We start from the raw sequence: 23969 nt of genomic DNA, 5'->3' as shown, positions 1-23969 counted from the left end.
AGCCGAGTACAGCAGGGCTGCATCCCAAATGGCCACATATTCTCTATATCGTGCACTACTTTTAACCAGGTTCCCCTAAGTTCACTACTGTATCGAGGGAATAAGGTGCCATTTGGAACGTATCCCCAGGAGTTTCATGTTAGAGGCATAATGGAGGTAAATGCCCTTACAATTAGCCCGTGTGAGTGAAATAATACCTAGACTGCCTGTCGGCCTCCATCAGTCTTGTTGTGTCCCAATTTATCTTTCCTAACCACGTGCACTTGTTCACTTCCTTCGTGGATTTGAAGGGAAATTAACGATGTATGGAAACTCCCACTAGCCTATGCCGACACCAATCCAACGCTTTTAAACTTGTGGGGAGTAGAAAACGATTGCACACTTCAGGAGGAAAGAGATATCATTGGGACACCCCCATTGAATCCAGCAGGGAGGAAGTGGGTGTCTTCTTTGTGGAGTTGAAGCTTGGCATGAGGGTAATTGCTTTGTTTTTTTCTTCTTTTTTCAATCAGCAAGGAGTCTATTGGTGAAAAGGGGACTCTAATGACTAGACTTGCTGTTGCACCCATCGGCAATGTACAGGGTACAATGTACAGTACTTTATATGGGAATTGCATTTGTATAACCAGTGTGTCCCACTGGTTGTGCTTATTTATAAACCCTCTTAGGCCTCACTCCCCCCTATCTGAGATATCTACTGCAGCCCTCATCCTCCACATACAACACCCGTTCTGCCAGTCACAATCTGTTAAAGGTCCCAAAGCACACACATCCCTGGGTCACTCCTCTTTTCAGTTCGCTGCAGCTAGCGACTGGAACGAGCTGCAACAAACACTCAAACTGGACAGTTTTATCTCCATCTCTTCATTCATAGGCTCAATCATGGACACTCTTACTGACAGTAGTGGCTGCTTCACATAATGTATTGTTGTCTCTACCTTCCTGCCCTTTGTGCTGTTGTCTGTGCCCAATAATGTTTGTACCAAGTTTTGTGCTGCTGCCATGTTGTGTTGCTAACATTGTTGTTTGTCATGTCTTGTTGTTGGCTACCATGTTGTTGTCATGTTGTGTTGCTACCATGTTGTGTGGCTACCATGTTGTTGTTATGTTGTGTTGCTACCATGCTGTGTTGTCATGTGTTGCTGCCATGCTATGTTGTTGTCTTAGGCCACTCTTTATGTAGTGTCGTGTTGTCTCTCTCGTCGTGATGTGTGTTTTGTCCTATATTTATATTATTATTTATTGTTTTTTAATCCCTGCCCCCGTCCCTGCAGGAYGTCCCTTTTGGTAGGCCGTCATTGTAAATAACAATTTGTTCTTAACTGACTTGCCTAGTTAAATAAAGGTTAAATAAATAAAAATGTTTTAAAAAGTGTCACTTTGGTAACTCATACCACTGTATCTCCAGATCTCGACCCAGTGAACCCTGAGACAATGGAACGTCACGATTCTGCCCCCCTCACAGCTTTCGTCAATTAACATTTGGTGAATAAACACGATTTAACTGGAGAAATATGTCTTACTGATAGAAAAGTGGTAATATTTTTTTCTGACTGGGAGGTTTTCATAGGAAAAATAATGAATGTATTTTCTATAGACAGAAATACACAAAATACTGACGTTTACTGGCCTCAGTGAGTGACTGGAAAAAAAGTGCACTGAGAACGAATGTGGTATTCCAAAATGTTGATCTATATATCCTTCTACAGGACAATATCTTCCCTGAAACAATTGATCTTCAGGCCATTAGGATCCAAAGGCCTTGACAACATTACAGCCTTTAGTTATCTCTGGACTTTGTAACAAACATATGAGGTGAATGCAGTTGTGTAAAGTACTTGAGTAAAAATACTTTAAAGTACTACTTACAGTAAGTCGTTTTTTGGGGGGTATCTGTACTTTACTTTGCTATTTATATTTTTGAAAACTTTTACTTCACTACATTCCTAAAGAATTGTTTTTACTTTTTACTCCATACATTTTCCCTGACAACCAAAAGTACTTGTTACATTTTGAATGCTTAGCAGGAAAAGAAAATGTTCAAATGTACTCACTTATCAAGAGAACACATGGTCATCCCTATTTCCTCTGATCTGGTAGACTCACTAAACACAAAATGCCTCGTTTGTAAATGATGTCTGGTTATCTGTACATTTTGAAAACAAGAAAATGGTGCTGTCTGTTTTACTTAATATAAGGAATTTGAAATTATTTTTTACTTTTGATACTTAAGTATATTTAGAACCAAATAGTTTTGGACTTTTACTCAAGTAGTATTTTACTGGGTGACTTTCACTTTTACTTGAGTAACTTTCTATTAAAGGTAACTGTCCTTTAACTCCAGTATGATAATTGGGTACTTTCTCCACCACTGGGAGAATGATGTTGAAGCCACTGCAACAAACATATGACGTGAATGATGTTGATGAAGCCAGCGTGATCTARGGCATTTACAAAGAACAGCATCAAGGGTGGAGCAGAGCAACCACTAAACATTGACATCTCTCTCTGGGAAAAACAAATGCTGAGCCAGAGCAGGTCAATACTATGATGTGATACTTCATCTTCAAATTTAGCATATGGCAATTTTGGCAAATGCCAAATGGGTTGGTCCATATTCAGCCCAATGAGCCAGTCTACATTGGGGGTTTTGCACAAAATGATGATTAATTAGCTGATGACAGTAGAGAGGACTGTACCTCTGACGACAGTAGAGAGGACTGTACCTCTGCCGACAGTAGAGAGGACTGTACCTCTGACGACAGTAGAGAGGACTGTACCTCTGACGAGAGTAGCGAGGACTGTACAATGATGTCAGTAGAGAGGACTGTGCCTCTGACGAGAGTAGAGAGGACTGTACCTCTGACGAGAGTAGAGAGGACTGTACCTCTGACGAGAGTAGAGAGGACTGTACCTCTGACGAGAGTAAAGAGGACTGTACCTCTGATGAGAGTAGCGAGGACTGTACAATGATGTCAGTAGAGAGGACTGTACCATGATGACAGTAGAGAGGACTGTACCATTATGACAGTAGAGAGGACTGTACCTCTGATGCGAATAGAGAGGACTGTACCTCTGAGATAAAGAGAGGACTGTACCATGACGAGAGTAGAGAGGACTGTACTATGATGACAGTAGAGAGGATTCTACCATGATGACAGTAGAGAGGACTCTACCATGATGACAGTAGAGAGGACTGTACCATGATGAGAGTAGAGAGGACTGTACCATGAAGAGAGAAAATAGGACTGTACCTCTGATGACAGTAGAGAGGACTGTAGCATGATGACAGTAGAGAAGACTGTGGCATGATGACAGTAGAGAGGACTGTACCATGATGACAGTAGAAAGGACTGTACCATGATGACAGTAGAAAGGACTGTACCATGATGACAGTAGAGAGGACTGTACCATGATGACAGTGGTGAGGACTGTACCACGATGACAGTAGAGAGGACTGTACCTCTGATGACAGTAGAGAGGACTGTACTTCTGATGACAGTAGAGAGGACTGTACCATGATGACAGTAGAGAGGACTGTACCATGATGACAGTAGAGATGACTGTACCTCTGATGACAGTAGAGATGACTGTACCTCTGATGACAGTAGAGAGGACTGTACCATGATGACAGTAGAGAGGACTGTACCTCTGATGCATGCCTGATATGAAAAAGATCCTTTCATCATCCTCTCCTTCATTTTTTATTCCGTTATTTTTAACAATGTGACATTAAGTAAGCCTTATCTGAGCCAGAATGGCCCATCGGTCATCTCCTGTTTCTGTAGCGTGAGTGAGGCAGCTTGACGTACAAGTACACCCYCTGGACAAGGTGAAATGGAAGGCACAAAAGCCTTGTGATAAACCAAGGCCTATCTTGACCACTAAGCTACAGAGACACAGCAACAGCTCCAACTCTGGCCCTGCAATTTGGATGCCTGTCAGGCACTGTGGCTGCTGGTAGCATTTAAAACCTTGGAAAGTGGCCAACACTAGTAAACTTCTTTAATTGACTTCTACAAGACTACACACAAGTACAAGCCTATAGTACTTTGACAAATAGAACATAACTCGAAAAGACAAACACTGATCATTTGTGAAGTCCTTTGTACATGTGGAACATGACAACACAGGGATATCTCGCTGAGATATACCCCAAACCAGGGGTATTCAACTATTACCTTACGAGGTCCTGAGCCTGCTGGTTTTCAGTTCCACCTGATAATTAATTGCACATACCTGGTGTCCCAGGTCTAAGTCAGTCCCTGATTAGAGAGGAACAATGAAGAAAAGCAGCAGAACTGGCTTCGAGGTCTAGAGTTGCGATTGAGGGTCCTAAACTATTAAGCTAAATGTGGATAGGCCTATCTTGTCACTCCCTGACCATAGAGAGCCCTCTGGGTTCTCTATGGTGTTTTAGGTCAGGGTGTGACTAGGGGGGTTTCTAGGTATTATATTTCTATGTCGGTGTGTGTATGGTTCCCAATTGGAGGCAGCTGATGATCGTTACCTCTAATTGGGGATCATACTTAGTGTGTCCTTTTTCCCACCTGAGATGYGGGATATTGTTTTGTATGAGTGCCTATGTGCGCTACGTATTTCACGATCGTTATGTCTTTATTGTTTTGGAAGTTTCACTACCATTAAAATGTGGAACTTTACTCACGCTGCGCCTTGGTCCAATTATTCATGCGACGGTCGTGACAGAATATCGCACCACTACAGGACCAAGCAGCGTGCCCAGGAGGTGAAGGAGAGTTGGTCATGGGAAGAGATACTAGGTGGATGCGAGACCCTTCCTTGGCCGAGTTGCCGAGGAGTAAAGGAGGACCGCGGCCACAAACAGCCCAAGGGCAACCCCAAGTTTTTTGGGGCGGGGGCACAAGGGGCGGTCGGCCGAGCCTAGGAGAGAGACAGAGACCGTCTGGGAGTCGATGGAGCAGCGTGAGGAGGGATATCAGAGAGAGATGTTGGCTAGGAGTATGCTGCAGCGCAGGCGTTTTGAAGAGCGTGTCATCAGTCCGGTGCAACCTGTGCCGGCTCCACGCACCAGGCCTCCAGTGCGCCTTTCCAGCCTGGTACGTCCTGTGCTGGCTTCCCCGCACTCGCCCTGAAGAGCGTGTCATTCAGTCCGGTGGAACCTGTGCCGGCTCCACGCACCAGGCCTCCAGTGCGCCTTCCAGCCTGGTACGTCCTGTGCCGGCTCCCCGCACTCGCCCTGAAGAGCGTGTCATCAGTCCGGTGCAACCTGTGCCGGCTCCACGCACCAGGCCTCCAGTGCGGCGCTCCTCAGCCCGGGACGGTCCTGTGCGCGCTCCCCGCACTCGCCCTGAAGAGCGTGTCATCAGTCCGGTGAAACTGTGCCGGCTCCACGCACCAGGCCTCCAGTGCGCCTCCCAGCCCGGTACGTCCTGTGCCGGCTCCCCGCACTCGCCTGAAGAGCGTGTCATCAGTCCGGTGCAACCTGTGCCGGGCTCCACGCACCAGGCTCCAGTGCGCCTCCTCAGCCCGGTACGTTCCTGTGCCGGCTCCCCGCACTCGCCCTGAAGAGCGTGTCATCAGTCCGGTGCAACCTGTGCCGGCTCCACGCACCAGGCCTCCAGTGCGCCTTCCCATCCCGGTGCAACCTGTGCCGGCTTCACGCACCAGGCCTCCAGTGCGCCTCCCCAGCCCGGTACGTCCTGTGCCGGCTCCCCGCACTCGTCCACCAGTGCGTGTGTACAATCCGGAGTCTCCAGCGRCGGTCTACAGCCCAGAACCTCCAGCGACGATTCACGGTCCGGAGCTTCCAGCGACGGTTCACGGTCCGGAGCTTCCAGCGATGGTCCACGGCCCGGAGCTTCCTGCGCCGGTGCCATGGCCGGAGCCTTCCTCTGCGCCGGTGCCCAGTCCAGGCACAGCGTCCAGTCCCGCTCCATGGCCGGAGCCTTCCTCTGCGCCGGTGCCCAGTCCGGGCATGGCATTCAGCCCGGCTTCATGGCCGGATCCGCGGTCTGAGCGGGTGCTACATCCCGCACCGGAGCCACCACTGACGCAAGTTGCCCACCCTAACCCTCCCCATCTAGTTTCAGGTTTTGCGTTGGAGTCCGCACCTTTGGGGGGGGGGGGGGGGGGGTGCTGTCACGCCCTGACCATAGAGAGCCCTCGGGGTTCTCTATGGTGTTTTAGGTCAGGGCGTGACTAGGGGGTTTCTAGGTATATATTTCTATGTTTGGTGTGTGTATGGTTCCCAATTGGAGGCAGCTGATGATCGTTACCTCTAATTGGGATCATACTTAGTGTGTCCTTTTTCCCACCTGAGATGTGGGATATTGTTTTGTATGAGTGCCTATGTGCGCTACTTACTTCACGATCGTTATGTCTTTGTTGGGTTGGAAGTTTCACTATCATTAAAATGTGGAACTTTACTCACGCTGCGCCTTGGTCCAATTATTCATACGACGGTCGTGACATATCTCAGAACACCGTATTAAAGTTACAGACAGACAGGGTTGTGTTTGACTAGAAACAAAGACCTTCTGTGGAAAATGTGCTTTTATTAATGATTTCTTGTCTAATACCACGCAAACCATCTAAATGACAGACTACAAAAGGGAAGCATTGCCGTGAGCTGCCCAGTGACACGAGCCTACCAGATGAGCTAAATTACTTCTATGCTCGCTTCAGGCAAGCAACACTGAAGCATGCATGAGAGCATTAGCTGTTCCAGATGACTGTGTGATCACGCTCTACACAGCCGATGTGAGTAAGACCTTTAACATTCACAAGGCCGCGGGGCCAGACGGATTACCAGGATGTGTACTCTGAGCATGCGCTGACCAACTGGCAAGTGTCTTCACTGACATTTTCAACCTGTCCCTGACCGAGTCTGTATGTCTGTCAACATGTTTCAAGCAGACCTCCATAGTACCTGTGCCTAAGAACACTAAGTAGCCATGAAGTGCTTTGAAAGGCTGGTCATGGCTCACATCAACACCATTATCTCTTTTGCATATCGCCCCAACAGATCCAGAGATGATGCAATCCCTATCGCACTCCACACTGCCATTTCCCACCTGGACAAAAGGACAAAAGGAAAACCTACGTGAGAATACTATTCATTGACTACAGCTCAGCATTCAACACCATAGTGCCCTCAAAGCTCATCACTAAGCTAGGGACCCTGGGACTACCCTCTGCAACTCGATCCTTGACTTTCTGACGGGTTGTMCCCCAGGTGGTAAGGGTAGGTAACAACACATCTGCCACGCTGATCCTCAACACGGGGGCCCCTCAGGGGTGCGTGTTCAGTCCCCTCCTGTACTCCCTTTTCACCCATGAATGCATGGCGAGGCACGACTCCAACACCATCATTAAGTTTGCCGACAACACAACAGTGGCAGGCCAGATCATCGACAACGATGAGACAGCCTACTGTATAGGGAGGAGGTCAGAGACTTGGCCATGTATTGCCAGGACAACAACCTCTCCCTCAATGTGATCAAGACAAAAGAGATGATTGTGGACTACAAGAAAAGGAGGACCGAGTACGCCCCCATTCTCATCGACGGGGCTGTAGTGGAGCAGGTTGAGAGCTTCAAGTTCATTGGTGTCCACATCACAAACAAACTAAGATGGTCCAAACACACCAAGACAGTCGTGAAGATGGCATGACAAAGCCTATTCCCCCTCGGGAGACTGAAAAGGTTTGGCATGGTTTCTCAGATCCTCAAAAGGTTCTACAGCTGCACCATCGAGAGCATCCTGACTGGTTGCATAACTGCCTGGTATGGCAACTGCTCGGCCTCCGACCACAAGGCACTACAGAGGGTAGTGCGTACGGCCCAGTACATCACTGGGGCCAAGCTTCCTGCCATCCAGGACCTCTATACCAGGCGGTGTCAGAGGAAGGCCCTAAAAATTGTCAAAGACTCCAGCCACCCTAGTCATAGACTGTTCTCTCTGCTACCGCACTGCAAGCGGTAGYAGAGCGCCAAGTCTAGGTCCAAAAGGCTTCTTAACAGCTTCTACCCCCAAGCCATAAGACTCCTGAACAGCTAATCAAATGGCTACCCAGACTATTTGCATTGCCCCACCCTCCCACGCTGCTGCTACTCTCTGGTTATTATTTATACATTGTCAATTTAACTCTACCTACATGTACATATTACCTAAATGACCTCAATTAATCTATATACAGGAGGTACCGGTACATTGACTCTGTACCGGTAACCCTGTATATAGCCTTGCTACTGTTATTTTACTGCTGCTCTTTAACTATTTGTTATTTTTCTTTTTTTACTTAACACTTATTTTTCTTAACTGCATTGTTGGTTAAGGGCTTGTAAGTAAGCATTTCACTGCAAGGTCTACACCTGTCGTATTCGGTGCATGTGACAAATAACATTTGATTTGATATAAATGTTTATTCCTCTGTAAAAACACAAGTTACTTCTTATCATAAGTAATTTGAGTTCACAAAATGGACTCTTCTCAAGGGCAATTCCATTATCATGTATTTATGTTGTGGGTTGGTTATGGACTCTTTTGTTCTGTATCTGGGAAAATATAGGCCTAGAATTTTTATCCTGGATGACATGAATCCAACTACAGATGTTTTTTTGTCAGTGGAAAGTAAAAGTCCCGGGGTAGTTTCACCTCGTACAGATCTAGGGTCAGCTTCCCCTCTCCCAATCCTAACCTTAACCATTAGTGGGGAAAATGCTAACCTGACCCCAGATATTACATTCATAGAATAATTCATTATATTTCTAGGATTGTCAAAYATTCATTAACCATGTGCCCACATTTGTTTTTCAGTTAAATCCTGAAACTGTTTTCACTATCTCCCTGACATTTCGGCCATTCTTATCTTCACATTATCAAGCCATGTGTTGAGATAACCATCAATATGTCATATCAGATCTTAAGTTACAATTCCTTTGAAATTGCAGTAATCAGATGAACTCACATAACATGACATTGTAATGACACAATGTGCGTGTTCCAAATGGCACCCTATTCCCTTTATAGTGCACTAGATAGGGAATAGGGTGCCAATTAGGATGCATTTGGCTTTTGACAAAACCATGGCGTTTTTATGTACTGTATAGTGTTTGATGTTGAGGGAGGAAAATGCTGTTCTAAACATAACGTGTGTACAAATGGCTTTTCAATTGACCAGTTGTGCTCTTTACGGCTGGGTGGGTGTACACAGTAGATTCACCGTAAACAAGTTTAACGACATCTGGCAAAAGGACACTTGACACGCACGCAATGACACACAAAGTCCCTGACCACTCTGTTCTTTGACCTGGTATATGGAGACCGTGATACGGCATCAGGAGGCGACTCCCCCTATACAGCTTCATTCATGGCAAAGTCCTAAGCTTACTCATTAACACTCCTCCTACACCTCTTCTCTCTAGCCAGTGTTTCCAACAGAGTTTCCTATAGGCGGGGCAAAGGCTTTAAGCAATATTCCAAACTGCCAAATATTGACACCAATCTGAAATTCTCAAGTCAAACTTTGGAATTGGGGAAGGACTTCTCTCTGTATAAAGAAATCATTGCTTCAACTAAGTTCCTTAAAGACTAAGACAGATCGTCTTCCTTCTCATGGAGGTGTGTTTTAGGTTAAATGTCTAAATTACACCGATTCTTAGCAGGATTTTCAGTCCAGTGAAGTCATATGATACCCACCCGAGGTAAGCGATATACGTCCACAATTACTCCCCTGATGGGAAATGTTATCTGCTGGTCAAGCTCCGGTTAGAGTTCAAGCTCAGAAGGCAGAGAAATAGGTCGTCAAAGCCTCGCTTGGCGAATTTTAGTGGGAACGTGACCAAATATTTCAATAAAWTCTTCGTAAGAGTTGATTCCTTTCTCTTTCTAAACATGCCTCACCGAAACATAAATCTAAAGCTCAGAAATCCAAGCTGAAGAGCATCTAGTGCTCTGTGAGGAACTGCTCCTGTCTTTCTGTGCTCAGGCATTTTGGTAGAGGGACTTGTTCATGAGCTCCCTCACTCTCGCCGTATGAAGCAACTGTTGTAACAGAATGAGCCCTCTCCTTTACTATCAGCATAAAGTGATCATAACCCCTTAAACTGTAAACCTCACATTTCATTTGGACCTTTATCCATATGACAACATGGATGATGATTGTGGCTGTCCTGGGTCTGTATAAGATGGATGTCATATCATGATGACATAGGGTGCCGTTCGGGAAATTTAAAGTATTGTTCGGGGCCTTATTTGTGGAGTAACTGTTTTTCTGGGTGATTTGTGAYGTTATATTTTGTGCTTCCAATGACTCTGTTTTTGTATTTTAATGTACAGTGCATTCGGGAAAGTATTCAGACCCCTTTCCCTCATCAATCTACACATAATACCCCATAATGACAAAGCAAAAACTGTTTCACATTTTTTAGCACATTTTTTTATTTAACTAAAAAAACTGAAATGTCACATTTACATACAGTACGAGTCAAAGGTTTGGACACTCCTACATGTTGAGATGTGTCTGTTACTTGAACTCTGTGAAGCAATTATTTGGGCTGCAATTTCTAAGGCTGGTAACTGTAATGAATTTATCCTCTGCAGCAGAGGTAACTCTGGGKCTTCCTTTCCTGTGGCKKTCCTCATGAGAGCCAGTTCTTGAAATTTTCCGGTTTGACTGACCTTCATGTCTTAATGTAATGATRGACTGTCGTTTCGCTTTGCTAAATTTGAGCTGTTCTTGCCATAATATGGACTTGGTCTTTTAYCAAATAGGGCTATCTTCTGTATACCAACCCTACCTTGTCACAAAACAGCTGATTGGCTCAAACKTATTAAGAAGGAAAGAAATTCCACAAATTAACTTKAACACAAGGCACACCTGTTAATTGAAATGCATGAAGCTGGTTGAGAGAATGCCAAGAGTGTGCAAAGCTGTCATCAAGGCAAAGGGTGGCTACTTTGAAGAATCTAAAATATATTTCAAATGACAGCCTGCCAAAAGGCAAAAGGCCTCCTGCGGGGACAGAGGCTGCGATTTAAAAAAATAAAAAATAATATTGGACAAAACACATCACAACAAGAGAGACACCACAACACTACATAAAAAGAGCGCTAAGACAACAACACAGCATGGCAGCAACACCATGCACAGTAATCACATGGAAATGAAAGATATCCTAAATGCTAAATCCTAAATGACCTCAAAACAACTGTAAAATAGGCCTTTAGKGCAAAATCATAGTATCTCCAGGAAATGTGTAATATGCATCTTTAAACTAACTGGAGTTATGAGTCTCTTCTTTAATCCGATGTCTGCAACCACATCATATTAACAACATTTGAGAGTGGATTCATAAATACAGTTGCCTACGGTCTTCAGTATTTCTCTTGAAGACAACCACTGCAATCTACTTCAATAAAGTATGTTGGGCCATTTCTCATGTTAGATGGTGCGGAGAGCAGCACACTAGAGAGGGCGGATTACGAGACGTCAGCACTCCCCAACCCACTGTATAAATCTGCTCCACCCGTTGACTCCCTCAACACCAAGACCAGTAGGAGCTGCGCGGAATTCTGAACAATGAGGACCACCAACACTAATCTCGAAGCTAGTTTACTTCACACTAACTGGTTTACCTACCTTGAGAAAGCCTTAAACSAAATGGAATTTTACTAAACAACAACTATGGTGTAGATGAAGCATTTTCTTCTTCATTGGACATAATTCGCATTGGACATCGCATAGGCTACCAGTTGATTCCATTCTTAGTTCTCGAACAATCATGGCACTTTCGGTCTTACTGTTGCATGGCACATTTGCTTATTAACCAGTTTTGATGTTTTATTCTTCATGCCAAGCAGTTATTATTGGACAATTTGTAGAAGTGTAGAGTAGTAGAGTGACTGACATCTGGAATTTAGGGGAAAAAACGGTCGCTTCGCAGCGCATGGACAGGTTGTCATCGTGAAATTGGATTGAAATTCTATATTATCCTAATTGTTAAATCTGTCAATGGATTTTAGATATTGAACTCTAAAACATATTCATTTTGTATTCAGAATCTTTAAAAAGTTGGCATGGACCTGATATAAATTGAGGATAACCATCACCCATAGGTTTATCGCCAAGGGAAAATGTTTACTCGGTATTTATGTTCCAACGGGAATTTCTTTGACCCAGGGCAGGTTCCACAATTGGACTAAGTTCTACAATGAAGTTATGGGACACCCTTACCACCTGTTTCGTGCTGCTGAGCAGCGTACATACGAGCCCTCTCCGGAACCGACAGTCCACAAAAAGAACACGCGCTTCAGAGAGTCTCCATGACTTCCCGCCAATGCATCTCAGTATATTTTCAACCAAAAGTCCAGAAACAGCCGACAGGGAAGAGCTATCTGTAGAAACACAATGTAAGTTCAGACATTCTCATTTCTGGAATKAAATCTTGCTATGTAAGTAGGCCACGTCACTGACTTGGCTGCAATAGGCCTGCCTCTTGGTCGGACTGGTTTTGAACTACACATTTAATATTGTTATTTGTTTCAGAAGCAAGAATATTTGAATAGATCACTCCCAATGACATAAATACAAAATACCAATTGAAGGGCCTGAGTTCCCGCACTAACACCCTGGACCAAAGCTAGGTATCWGCTAGGTGCACTTATCAGATGACAGGACCAGTCAATAACTCTAAAATCACACGACTCTCTGTCAGATGTAAAGATGCACTCAAATATATCGACACCCTTGCACAATTTACTATTTATTCTAAAATAGCCATTCAACCAGTTTTGAAAAGAGAAAACGGAACATTCTGCTCCATTGACACAATATTTGACCACAATCTGTAGGATAATCTCAAAGAACATACCATGTAGCCTATTGGTACACAAAATATTGTAGTTTCATGGGAATTCCCTCTCCWCACTTTGTGTGCATAAATTCTATACAATTTCTATGAGAAGTTTTAAAAGTATATACTGCTGCGGATGAGGTATGAACCCAGTCTTTTCAGGATGTGCATAGTATATACCGCAGACTCTAATTTGCTCTTTTTTCTCTCTGACAGATAACATGGATGAGCTTCAGCCAGASCAGTTTGAGGATGTGGTGGATTTCATCAAAGTCACCATCAGTAGACTGAAGAGCTCGTTACACCTGGACACGGGCTCAAGGATACGAATGAAACGAGAGAGAAGGAAAGGAGGGAAGGGAGCAACCAGAGGAAAGGACCAGAGGGAGAGGTCTGGGAGCGGACGAGGGAAAGGGGGCAGAGGACAAGGCTGTCTGCTCAAACAGATCCACCTRAATGTGACGGACCTGGGTTTAGGTTATCAAACCAGCGAGGAAATGATCTTCCGGTACTGCAGCGGGCCTTGCAGGATCTCGGAAACCAACTACGATAAAATCGTCAACAACCTCACCCAAAACAAGAGGCTCCTGCCCGAAACACCGCCTCACGCTTGCTGTCGACCAGTCGCCTTTGACGATGACCTGTCCTTCCTGGATGACCACTTGATGTACCATACAATGAAGAAGCATTCTGCCCGGAGGTGTGGCTGTGTYTGACCTCCGACCTGTGTCACTAAGAAGAGAGTCAATAGTAGTGAGAGCACATGGCTTGGATCAAAAACTAAGATACATTTTGTAGAGGCCATCCTAGACCCATTGAAGGTACATGAAATGAAAGGGCCTACCAATGCTTTGTGTTGTTGATAGGATGATTTAGGAGGCATGCCATACCTCTCCATTGATAATTGTATCCCACCACTAACTGATGACGTCAAAATCATACTGACTCTATGGATGGTTTTAGATGCTGACAATGGACTTAACATGTACAACAAATACTGAATTACAATGTGTACAATATTTAGAAAGATTTAATTAACTTATTCTTATTTATTACAGTTTTTATAATAAAGGAATTATCTTCTTGTTATTTATTTCTATGTCATTTCCTCGATAAGTGCCAAAGGTTTAAGTCATGGATAAAAGTGCATATTATAGGGTTTTGGGGAGAGTAGGCTATTCTATATCCTGGGCCCAGTTTTTTTTATGCATAGAAACAGAATGAATAGAACGGACAAATCGTTGACTTGAATGTGGGCTCCCRTTCTWTTTCTATGCATTTAATCCTATCCGATGTGCGAAATCCACACAGATAACTTTGGAAAAACTGCACCCTGGGTACAGTACCAGTCCGTTTAACATGGCCTGTGTGTCGTCTATTATTGTCCTCCCGCATCCTGCTCGACTTCGATATAACCATAGTGGTTCCACATCATCATCAAAAAACATATTAGTCCCCATGCCAGCCAAAAGAGACCTGCTATCCTGCTCTGGTCTTCAAGGTTTGTGTGCTTGTGCTTTTTTTTGTTTAGACTAGTGCGCTTGTCTGAATTTCAATTATATTATTCTGGTAAAAAAAAAGGAAGGTGTTCTTTATTATTCAGGGTTGAAGAGTTGTGTGCTGATCTTATTAAGTTGTATTACTGAACCAAAGTTCTCAAAACTATTTTTTTTATACATTATTTGTTTTTTTTTATAACTTTGTATTGTTTCCAACCGCTGTGTCAATGGGTGACAGCTGCATGTTAATTCATAGGCCTATGTCATCTTTAAATTAGATCACTTTTCTTTTCCATTTTATATTATTAGTCATTTAAAATCGTTAGCTGGTTGTAATCAATACTCAGGAATCTTCTGGCTAGCATGTTTGAAGAATGTATCAATGCAAGTGGAAACAGATTGTAGAGAGGTGCATTAAACAACATGATAGGTGAATGAGGGGAGAAACACTCTCTCTTCCCATGCTTTTGAATACACCACTAATAGGCCTACAATCCAATTCCACATTGCTACATTTTCCAAAACTACTAGCCAAAATATTTTGGACGGCACTAAATAGGTCTATCCAGCAAACTAATTTAAAAGGGTTTGGATGAAATGACTACACCCTAGGTTTGACAACACCTTTAAGATCCCKCGCTGTACAGATCCTCCCTTTTTGAGCTCTGTAAACCTTATGCAGTTGAGAAACAGAGTCAGTTTAGTACTATCAAATCGGTCCTTAGACATTGCATTGTTAGACTCAGGGCTGTGCATCACTCCTGTGCCCCAATCAGGRCCCACTGCCCTCTATGGATGCCCGAATGACATCATTTGCCTCTCCACTCCTTATGGAATCTTATGTCATGTCTGATACTGATGACACGGTGTGTGAGGATAAAGCTTTGTGGATTATACTACAGGGCTGCTTGATGAGAGCTGCTTCACTGGGTATTACAGTCCTCAATGGGTTTAGTTCAGTGACGTCTGATCCCCTAACTGGCTGCATGCTAACCACTGGGGACTTTGCTATGATCCTTTAAAAGTATAATATTGATCTGAACAATTATTTTGTACGCCTGATTCCCACTGTAGGGCCGACCCGAATCGCACTGCGCTGGCTTGGACATCTTCTTAACACATTGTCCTCTCCAACACTGTTCCAACAACTATGGTGGATGTGTAACCAGGCCAGACCAGTACATCTCGGCTTGGCCCTGTACTGTGAACCAGACTTTACTATCTGCAAATACATAGGCAGGTCTACACAGTGGCAGGTCTACAAAGAGAGTGGTCTACATAGAGAGAGGTCTACACAGAGAAAGGTAGGTCTACACAGAGAGAAGTGGGTCTTTATAAATACGATTGATTGATTGCGTCTACACAGAGGTAGGTAGGTCTACACAGAGAGAGGTAGGTCTACACAGAGGTAGGTAGGTCTACACAGAGAGATGCAGGTCTACATAGAGAGAGGCAGGTCTACACAGAGAGAGGTCTACACAGAGAGAGGTCTACACAGAGTAGGTAGGTCTACACCGAGAGATGCAGGTCTACATAGAGAGAGGCAGGTCTACACAGAGAGAGGTCTACACAGAGAGAGGTCTACACAGAGGTAGGTAGGTCTACACCGAGAGATGCAGGTCTACATAGAGAGATGCAGGTCTCATAGAGAGAGGCAGGTCTACACAGAGAGAGGTCTACACAAAGGTAGGTCTACAAAGGAGGTCTACACAGAGCACCGGAGGTAGTAGGTCTACACAGAGAGAGGTCTACACAGAGGTAGGTAGGTCTACACAGAGAGAGGTCTACACAGAGAGAGGTCTACACAGAGGTAGGTAGGCTGTCTTGGTACATAGAGAGAGGTCTACACAGAGAGAGGTCTATACAGAGGTAGGTCTACACAGAGAGAGGTAGGTCTACACCAGAGAGAGGGAGGCAGGTCTACACAGAGGTAGGTAGGTCTACACAGAGGCAGCCGTTTCAAAACGGCATTGTCTGTTTCATCAGTGTTGCTGTTTCATCAGTGTTATTTTAGACCAGGAGAGAAAACCACACAAAGGGACTAAAATAATGTCCAAAGCAGTAGGAAGAAGAATAGAGAAGGGAGAGAAGGGTCAAATGAAGTCCAATCTTATCAGATGGAGGAAACAGGTAAGCTTTCATGTGAACGGAGTGACAACACAAGAGGGAGGTGAAGATGAAGGGAGGTGAAGATGTAGGGGTGTAGAAGAGGTGGAATAGAAAACATGAGATGTAGTGTGGTTGACATGTGATCCAGCCCTCCCCATCCCCATGGCCTTGACACAATGACTCAGCCCATCAACACAACAGAGGAAATAATTACACGTCCAGGAWCAAAGAGGTGACCAGATCGTTAGATGAGCTACACCACGGACTATTGTTAGGGTATCGTAGGCCACTTGTAAATGAAGGACAATACCCAACGACTGAACCTAGACACCCAGTCCAACTGCTATCTGGTAACAGAACACAGCTGGTGGCGAAGCAGGTGCTAAATACATGTATGAGCGAAAACACACTCCTTGTCCCTGGGGGGGGGGGGATTTCAAAAGAGCTTTTTCAGATACAAACGGCAATTTCTATAAATCAGGACAAAATGGTTGATGATCAGTAGACTTGGCTCTCTCTGACGCTGCCATGCGTCAATGTGTGAAAAGACAAAGAATGTGCAAAAATGACCTCAAACATGAAGTGGGAGGATGATAACATCAGATGGGGGGGGTGGGCTGTCGTGTTTCGCTTTGCTAAATTTGAGCTGTTCTGCCATAATATGGACTTGGTCTTTTTATCAAATTAGGGCTATCTTCTGTATACCAACCCTACCTGTCACAAAAGCTGATTGGCTCAAACTATTAAGAAGGAAGAAAATTCCACAAATTAACTTTAACACAAGGCACACCTGTTAATTGAAATGCATGAAGCTGGTTGAGAGAATGCCAAGAGTGTGCAAAGCTGTCATCAGGCAAAGGGTGGCTACTTTGAAGAATCTAAAATATTATTTCAATGACAGCCTTGCCCAAAGGCAAAAGGCCTCCTGCAGGGACAGAGGCTGCGATTAAAAAAATAAAAAAATAATATTGGACAAAACACATCACAACAAGAGAGACACCACAACACTACATAAAAAGAGCGCTAAGACAACAAACACAGCATGGCAGCAACACCATGCACAGTAATCAATGTGAAATGAAAGATATCCTAAATGCTAAATCCTAAATGACCTCAAAACAACTGTAAAATAGGCCTTTAGTGCAAAATCATAGTATCTCCAGGAAATGTGTAATATGCATCTTTAAACTAACTGGAGTATGAGTCTCTTCTTTAATCCGATGTCTGCAACCACATCATATTAACACACATTTTGAGAGTGGATTCATAAATACAGTTGCCTACGGTCTTGTATTTCTCTTGAAGACAACCACTGCAATCTACTTCAATAAAGTATGTTGGGCCATTTCTCATGTTAGATGGTGCGGAGAGCAGCACACTAGAGAGGCGGGATTACGAGACGTCAGCACTCCCCAACCCACTGTATAAATCTGCTCCACCCGTTGACTCCCTCAACACCAAGACCAGTAGGAGCTGCGCGGAATTCTGAACAATGAGGCCACCAACACTAATCTCGAAGCTAGTTTACTTCACACTAACTGGTTTACCTACCTTGAGAAAGCCTTAAACAAATGGAATTTTACTAAACACAAACTATGGTGTAGATGAAGCATTTTCTTCTTCATTGGACATAATTCGCATTGGACATCGCATAGGCTACCAGTTGATTCCATTCTTAGTTCTCGAACAATCATGGCACTTTCGGTCTTACTGTTGCATGGCACATTTGCTTATTAACCAGTTTTGATGTTTTATTCTTCATGCCAAGCAGTTATTATTGGACAATTTGTAGAAGTGTAGAGTAGTAGAGTGACTGACATCTGGAATTTAGGAAAAAAACGGTCGCTTCGCAGCGCATGGACAGGTTGTCATCGTGAAATTGGATTGAAAATTCTATATTATCCTAATTTGTTAAATCTGTCAATGGATTTTAGATATTGAACTCTAAAACATATTTATTTTGTATCAGAATCTTAAAAAGTTGGCATGGACCTGATATAAATTGAGGATAACCATCACCCATAGGTTTATCGCCAAGGGAAAATGTTTACTCGGTATTTATGTTCCAACGGGAATTCTTTGACCCAGGGCAGGTTCCACAATTGGACTAAGTTCTACAATGAAGTTTGGGACACCCCTATACACCTGTTTCGTGCTGCTGAGCAGCGTACATACGAGCCCTCTCCGGAACCGACAGTCCACAAAAAGAACACGCGCTTCAGAGAGTCTCCATGACTTCCCGCCAATGCATCTCAGTATATTTTTCAACCAAAAGTCCAGAAACAGCCGACAGGAAGAGCTATCTGTAGAAACACAATGTAAGTTCAGACATTCTCATTTCTGGAATTAAATCTTCTGTGTAAGTAGGCCACGTCACTGACTTGGCTGCAATAGGCCTGCCTCTGGTCGGACTGGTTTTGAACTACACATTTAAAAAGTGTTATTTGTTTCAGAAGCAAGAATATTTGAATAGATCACTCCAATGACATAAATACAAAATACCAATTGAAGGGCCTGAGTTCCCGCACTAACACCCTGGACCAAAGCTAGGTATCGCTAGGTGCACTTATCAGATGACAGGACCAGTCAATAACTCTAAAATCACACGACTCTCTGTCAGATGTAAAGATGCACTCAAATATATACACCCTTGCACAATTTACTATTCATTCTAAAATAGCCATTCAACCAGTTTTGAAAAGAGAATTCTGCTCATTGCACAATATTTGACCAACAATCTGTAGGATATCTCAAAGAACATACATGTAGCCTATTGGTACACAAAATATTGTAGTTTCATGGGAATTCCCTCTCCCACTTGTGTGCATAAATTCTATACAATTTCTTGAGAAGTTTTAAAAGTAGTATACTGCTGCGGATGAGGTATGTTACCCAGTCTTTTCAGGATGTGCATAGTATATACCGCAGACTCTAATTTGCTCTTTTTTCTCTCTGACAGATAACATGGATGAGCTTCAGCCAGACAGTTTGAGGATGTGTGGATTTCTATCAAAGTCACCATCAGTAGACTGAAGAGCTCGTTACACCTGGACACGGGCTCAAGGATACGAATGAAACGAGAGAGAAGGAAAGGAGGGAAGGGAGCAACCAGAGGAAAAGGACCAGAGGGAGAGGTCTGGGAGCGGACGAGGGAAAGGGGGCAGAGGACAAGGCTGTCTGCTCAAACAGATCCACCTAATGTGACGGACCTGGGTTTAGGTTATCAACCAGCGAGGAAATGATCTTCCGGTACTGCAGCGGGCCTTGCAGGATCTCGGAAACCAACTACGATAAAATCGTCAACAACCTCACCCAAAACAAGAGGCTCCTGCCCGAAACACCGCTCACGCTTGCTGTCGACCAGTCGCCTTTGACGATGACCTGTCCTTCCTGGGATGACCACTTGATGTACCCATACAATGAAGAAGCATTCTGCCCGGAGGTGTGGCTGTGTTTGACCTCCGACCTGTGTCACTAAGAAGAGAGTCAATAGTAGTGAGAGCGACATGCTTGGATCAAAAACTAAGATACATTTTGTAGAGGCCATCCTAGACCCATTGAAGGTACATGAAATGAAAGGGCCTACCAATGCTTTTTTGTTGTTGATAGGATGATTTAGGAGGCATGCCAACCTCTCCATTGATAATTGTATCCCACCACTAACTGATGACGTCAAAATCATACTGACTCTATGGATGGTTTTAGATGCTGACAATGGACTTAACATGTACAACAAATACTGAATTACATTGTGTACAATATTAGAGAAGATTAATTAACTTATTCTTATTTATTACAGTTTATATATAAAGGAATTATCTTCTTGTTATTTATTTCTATGTCATTTCCTCGATAAGTGCCAAAGGTTTAAGTCATGGATAAAAGTGCATATTATAGTTTTGGGGAGAGTAGGCTATTCTATATCCTGGGCCCAGTTTTTTTTATGCATAGAAACAGAATGAATAGAACGGACAAATCGTTGACTTGAATGTGGGCTCCCTTCTTTTCTATGCATTTAATCCTATCCGATGTGCGAAATCCACACAGATAACTTTGGAAAAACTGCACCCTGGGTACAGTACCAGTCCGTTTAACATGGCCGTGTGTCGTCTATTATTGTCCTCCCGCATCCTGCTCGACTTCGATATAACCATAGTGGTTCCACATCATCATCAAAAAACATATTAGTCCCCATGCCAGCCAAAAGAGACCTGCTATCCTGCTCTGGTCTTCAAGGTTGTGTGCTTGTGCTTTTTTTGTTTAGACTAGTGCGCTTGTCTGAATTTCAATTATATTATTCTGGTAAAAAAAAAGGGAAGGTGTTCTTTATTATTCAGGGTTGAAGAGTTGTGTGCTGATCTTATTAAGTTGTATTACTGAACCAAAGTTCTCAAAACTATTTTTTTTATACATTTTTTTTTTTTTTTTATAACTTTGTATTGTTCGCAATGGGTGACAACTCATGTTAATTCATAGGCCTATGTCATCTTTAAATTAGATCACTTTTCTTTTCCATTTTATATTATTAGTCATTTAAAATCGTTAGCTGGTTGTAATCAATACTCAGGAATCTTCTGGCTAGCATGTTTGAAGAATGTATCAATGCAAGTGGAAACAGATTGTAGAGAGGTGCATTAAACAACATGATAGGTGAATGAGGGGAGAAACACTCTCTCTTCCCATGCTTTTGAATACACCACTAATAGGCCTACAATCCAATTCCACATTGCTACATTTTCCAAAACTACTAGCCAAAATATTTTGGACGGCACTAAATAGGTCTATCCAGCAAACTAATTTAAAAGGGTTTGGATGAATGACTACACCCTAGGTTTGACAACACCTTTAAGATCCCCGCTGTACAGATCCTCCCTTTTTGAGCTCTGTAAACCTTATGCAGTTGAGAAACAGAGGTCAGTTAGTACTATCAAATCGGTCCTTAGACATTGCATTGTTAGACTCAGGGCTGTGCATCACTCCTGTGCCCCAATCAGGGCCCACTGCCCTCTATGGATGCCCATGAATCATTTGCCTCTCCACTCCTTATGGAATCTTATGTCATGTCTGATACTGATGACCACGGTGTGTGAGGATAAAAGCTTTGTGGATTATACTACAGGGCTGCTTGATGAGAGCTGCTTCACTGGGTATTACAGTCCTCAATGGGTTTAGTTCAGTGACGTCTGATCCCCTAACTGGCTGCATGCTAACCACTGGGGACTTTGCTATGATCCTTTAAAAGTATAATATTGATCTGAACAATTATTTTGTACGCCTGATTCCCACTGTAGGGCCGACCCGAATCGCACTGCGCTGCTTGGACATCTTCTTAACACATTGTCCTCTCCAACACTGTTCCAACAACTATGGTGGATGTGTAACCAGGCCAGACCAGTACATCTCGGCTTGGCCCTGTACTGTGAACCAGACTTTACATTCTGCAAATACATAGGCAGGTCTACAAGTGGCAGGTCTACAAGAGAGTGGTCTACATAGAGAGAGGTCTACACAGAGAAAGTAGGTCTACACAGAGAGAAGTGGGTCTTTATAAATACGATTGATTGATTGGTCTACACAGAGGTAGGTAGGTCTACACAGAGAGAGCGTAGGTCTACACAGAGAGAGGTAGGTCTACCACAGAGGTAGGCAGGTCTACACAGAGAGAGGTCTACATCAGAGAGAGGCTAAGGTCTACACAGAGAGAGGTAGTTACACAGAGAGAGGTCTACACAGAGGTAGGTAGGTCTACACGAGAGATGCAGGTCTACATGAGAGAGAGGCAGGTCTACACAGAGAGAGGTCTACACAGAGAAGTCTACACAGGAGAGTCTACACAAGGTAGGTAGTTCTACACAGAGAGAGGTCTACACAGAGGTAGGTAGGTCTACACCGAGAGATGCAGGACTACATAGAGAGATGGTCTACATCAGAGAGGGAGGTCTACACAGAGAGAGGTCTACACAGAGAGAGGTCTACACAAAGGGAGTCTACACAGAGAGAGGTCTACACATAGAGAGGTCTACACAGAGGTAGGTAGGTCTACACAGAGAAGGTCTACACAGAGAAGGGTCTACACAGAGGCAGCCGTTTCAAACGGCATTGTTGCTGTTTCATCAGTGTTATTTTAGACCAGAGAGAAAAACCACACAAAAGGGACTAAAATAATGTTCAAAGCAGTAGGAAGAAGAATAGAGAAGGGAGAGAAGGGTCAAATGAAGTCCAATCTTATCAGATGGAGGAAACAGGTAAGCTCATGTGAACGGAGTGACAACACAAGAGGGAGGTGAAGATGAAGGGAGGTGAAGATGTAGGGGTGTAGAAGAGGTGGAATAGAAAACATGAGATGTAGTGTTGTTGACAGTGATCCAGCCCTCCCCATCCCCATGGCCTTGACACAATGACTCAGCCCATCAACACAACAGAGGAAATAATTACACGTCCAGGGACAAAAGAGGTGACCAGATCGTTAGATGAGCTACACCACGACTATTGTTAGGGTATCGTAGGCCACTTGTAAATGAAGGACAATACCCAACGACTGAACCTAGACACCCATCCAACTGCTATCTGGTAACAGAACACAGCTGGTGGCGAAGCAGGTGCTAAATACATGTATGAGCGAAAACACACTCCTTGTCCCTGGGGGGGGGGGATTTCAAAAGAGCTTTTTCAGATACAAACGGCAAATTTCTATAATCAGGACAAAATGGTTGATGATCAGTAGACTTGGCTCTCTCTGACGCTGCCATGCCGTCAATGTGTGAAAAAGACAAAGAATGTGCAAAAATGACCTCAAACATGAAGTGGGAGGATGATAACATCAGATGGGGGGGGTGGGGGCGGGGGGTCAAGCAAGGGGGATATGAAACACAGGGACCATAAGGCTGTGTGTGACCGGGTTTCACAACTCTGAAATCTTTCAACGTGAGTCAGTTGTATGGAATATGGGAAGGTCGGGGCTAATATGGCCACAGCACCAGAGGGTGACCAAGGGATGACCAGGGGTGACCAGAGGGTGACCAGGGGGCCCAACAAGCTGATTCGTTTCCTGGATGTCTGTCCTCCACACAGCCACCCTTTCACCAGTCCTTAGCTACAGTTAGTCTTCACCACAGCCCACCCTTTCACCAGTCCTTAGCTGCAGTTAGATCTCACCCACAGCCACCCATTCACAGTCCTTAGCTCAGTTAATTCCACCCACAAGCCCACCCTTTCACCAGTCCTTACTGCAGTTAGATCTCAACCACAGCCCACCTTTCACCAGTCCTTAGCTGCAGTTAGATCTCAACCCACAGCCCACCCTTTCACCAGTCCTTAAGCTGCAGTTAGATCTCACCCACAGCCCACCCTTTCACCAGTCCTTATCTGCAGTTAGATCTCACCCACAGCCCACCCTTTTCACCAGTCCTTAGCTGCAGTTGATTCTCACCCCACGAGCCCACCCTTTACGCAGTCCTTATGCTGCAGTTAGATCTCACCCACCAGCCCACCCTTTCACAGTCCTTTATCTGCAGTTAGATCTCAC

General features: G+C 44.1%; 1 protein-coding gene and 1 pseudogene across 1 annotated transcript; both read left to right on the top strand.

Moving 5' to 3' along the window:
- Nucleotides 1-11553: 11553 nt before the first annotated feature.
- LOC111974978 (glial cell line-derived neurotrophic factor-like) lies at nt 11554-13838 on the top strand. The gene is made up of 2 exons (XM_024003099.1): nt 11554-12393; nt 13053-13838. Exons 1-2 carry the CDS (start codon nt 12195-12197, stop codon nt 13550-13552), a joined length of 699 nt encoding a protein of 232 aa, XP_023858867.1. The 5' UTR covers nt 11554-12194; the 3' UTR covers nt 13553-13838.
- Nucleotides 13839-18563: 4725 nt separating this feature from the next.
- Nucleotides 18564-19902, top strand: LOC111973935 (glial cell line-derived neurotrophic factor-like; annotated as a pseudogene).
- The last annotated feature ends 4067 nt before the right edge of the window (nt 19903-23969 follow it).

This window comes from Salvelinus sp. IW2-2015, linkage group LG15 (assembly GCF_002910315.2).
Source record: "Salvelinus sp. IW2-2015 linkage group LG15, ASM291031v2, whole genome shotgun sequence".
In the NCBI taxonomy this organism is placed as follows: Eukaryota; Metazoa; Chordata; class Actinopteri; order Salmoniformes; family Salmonidae; genus Salvelinus; species Salvelinus sp. IW2-2015.
Note: the sequence above shows the minus strand (reverse complement) of the source record. Positions and strands in the feature narration are given on the sequence as shown.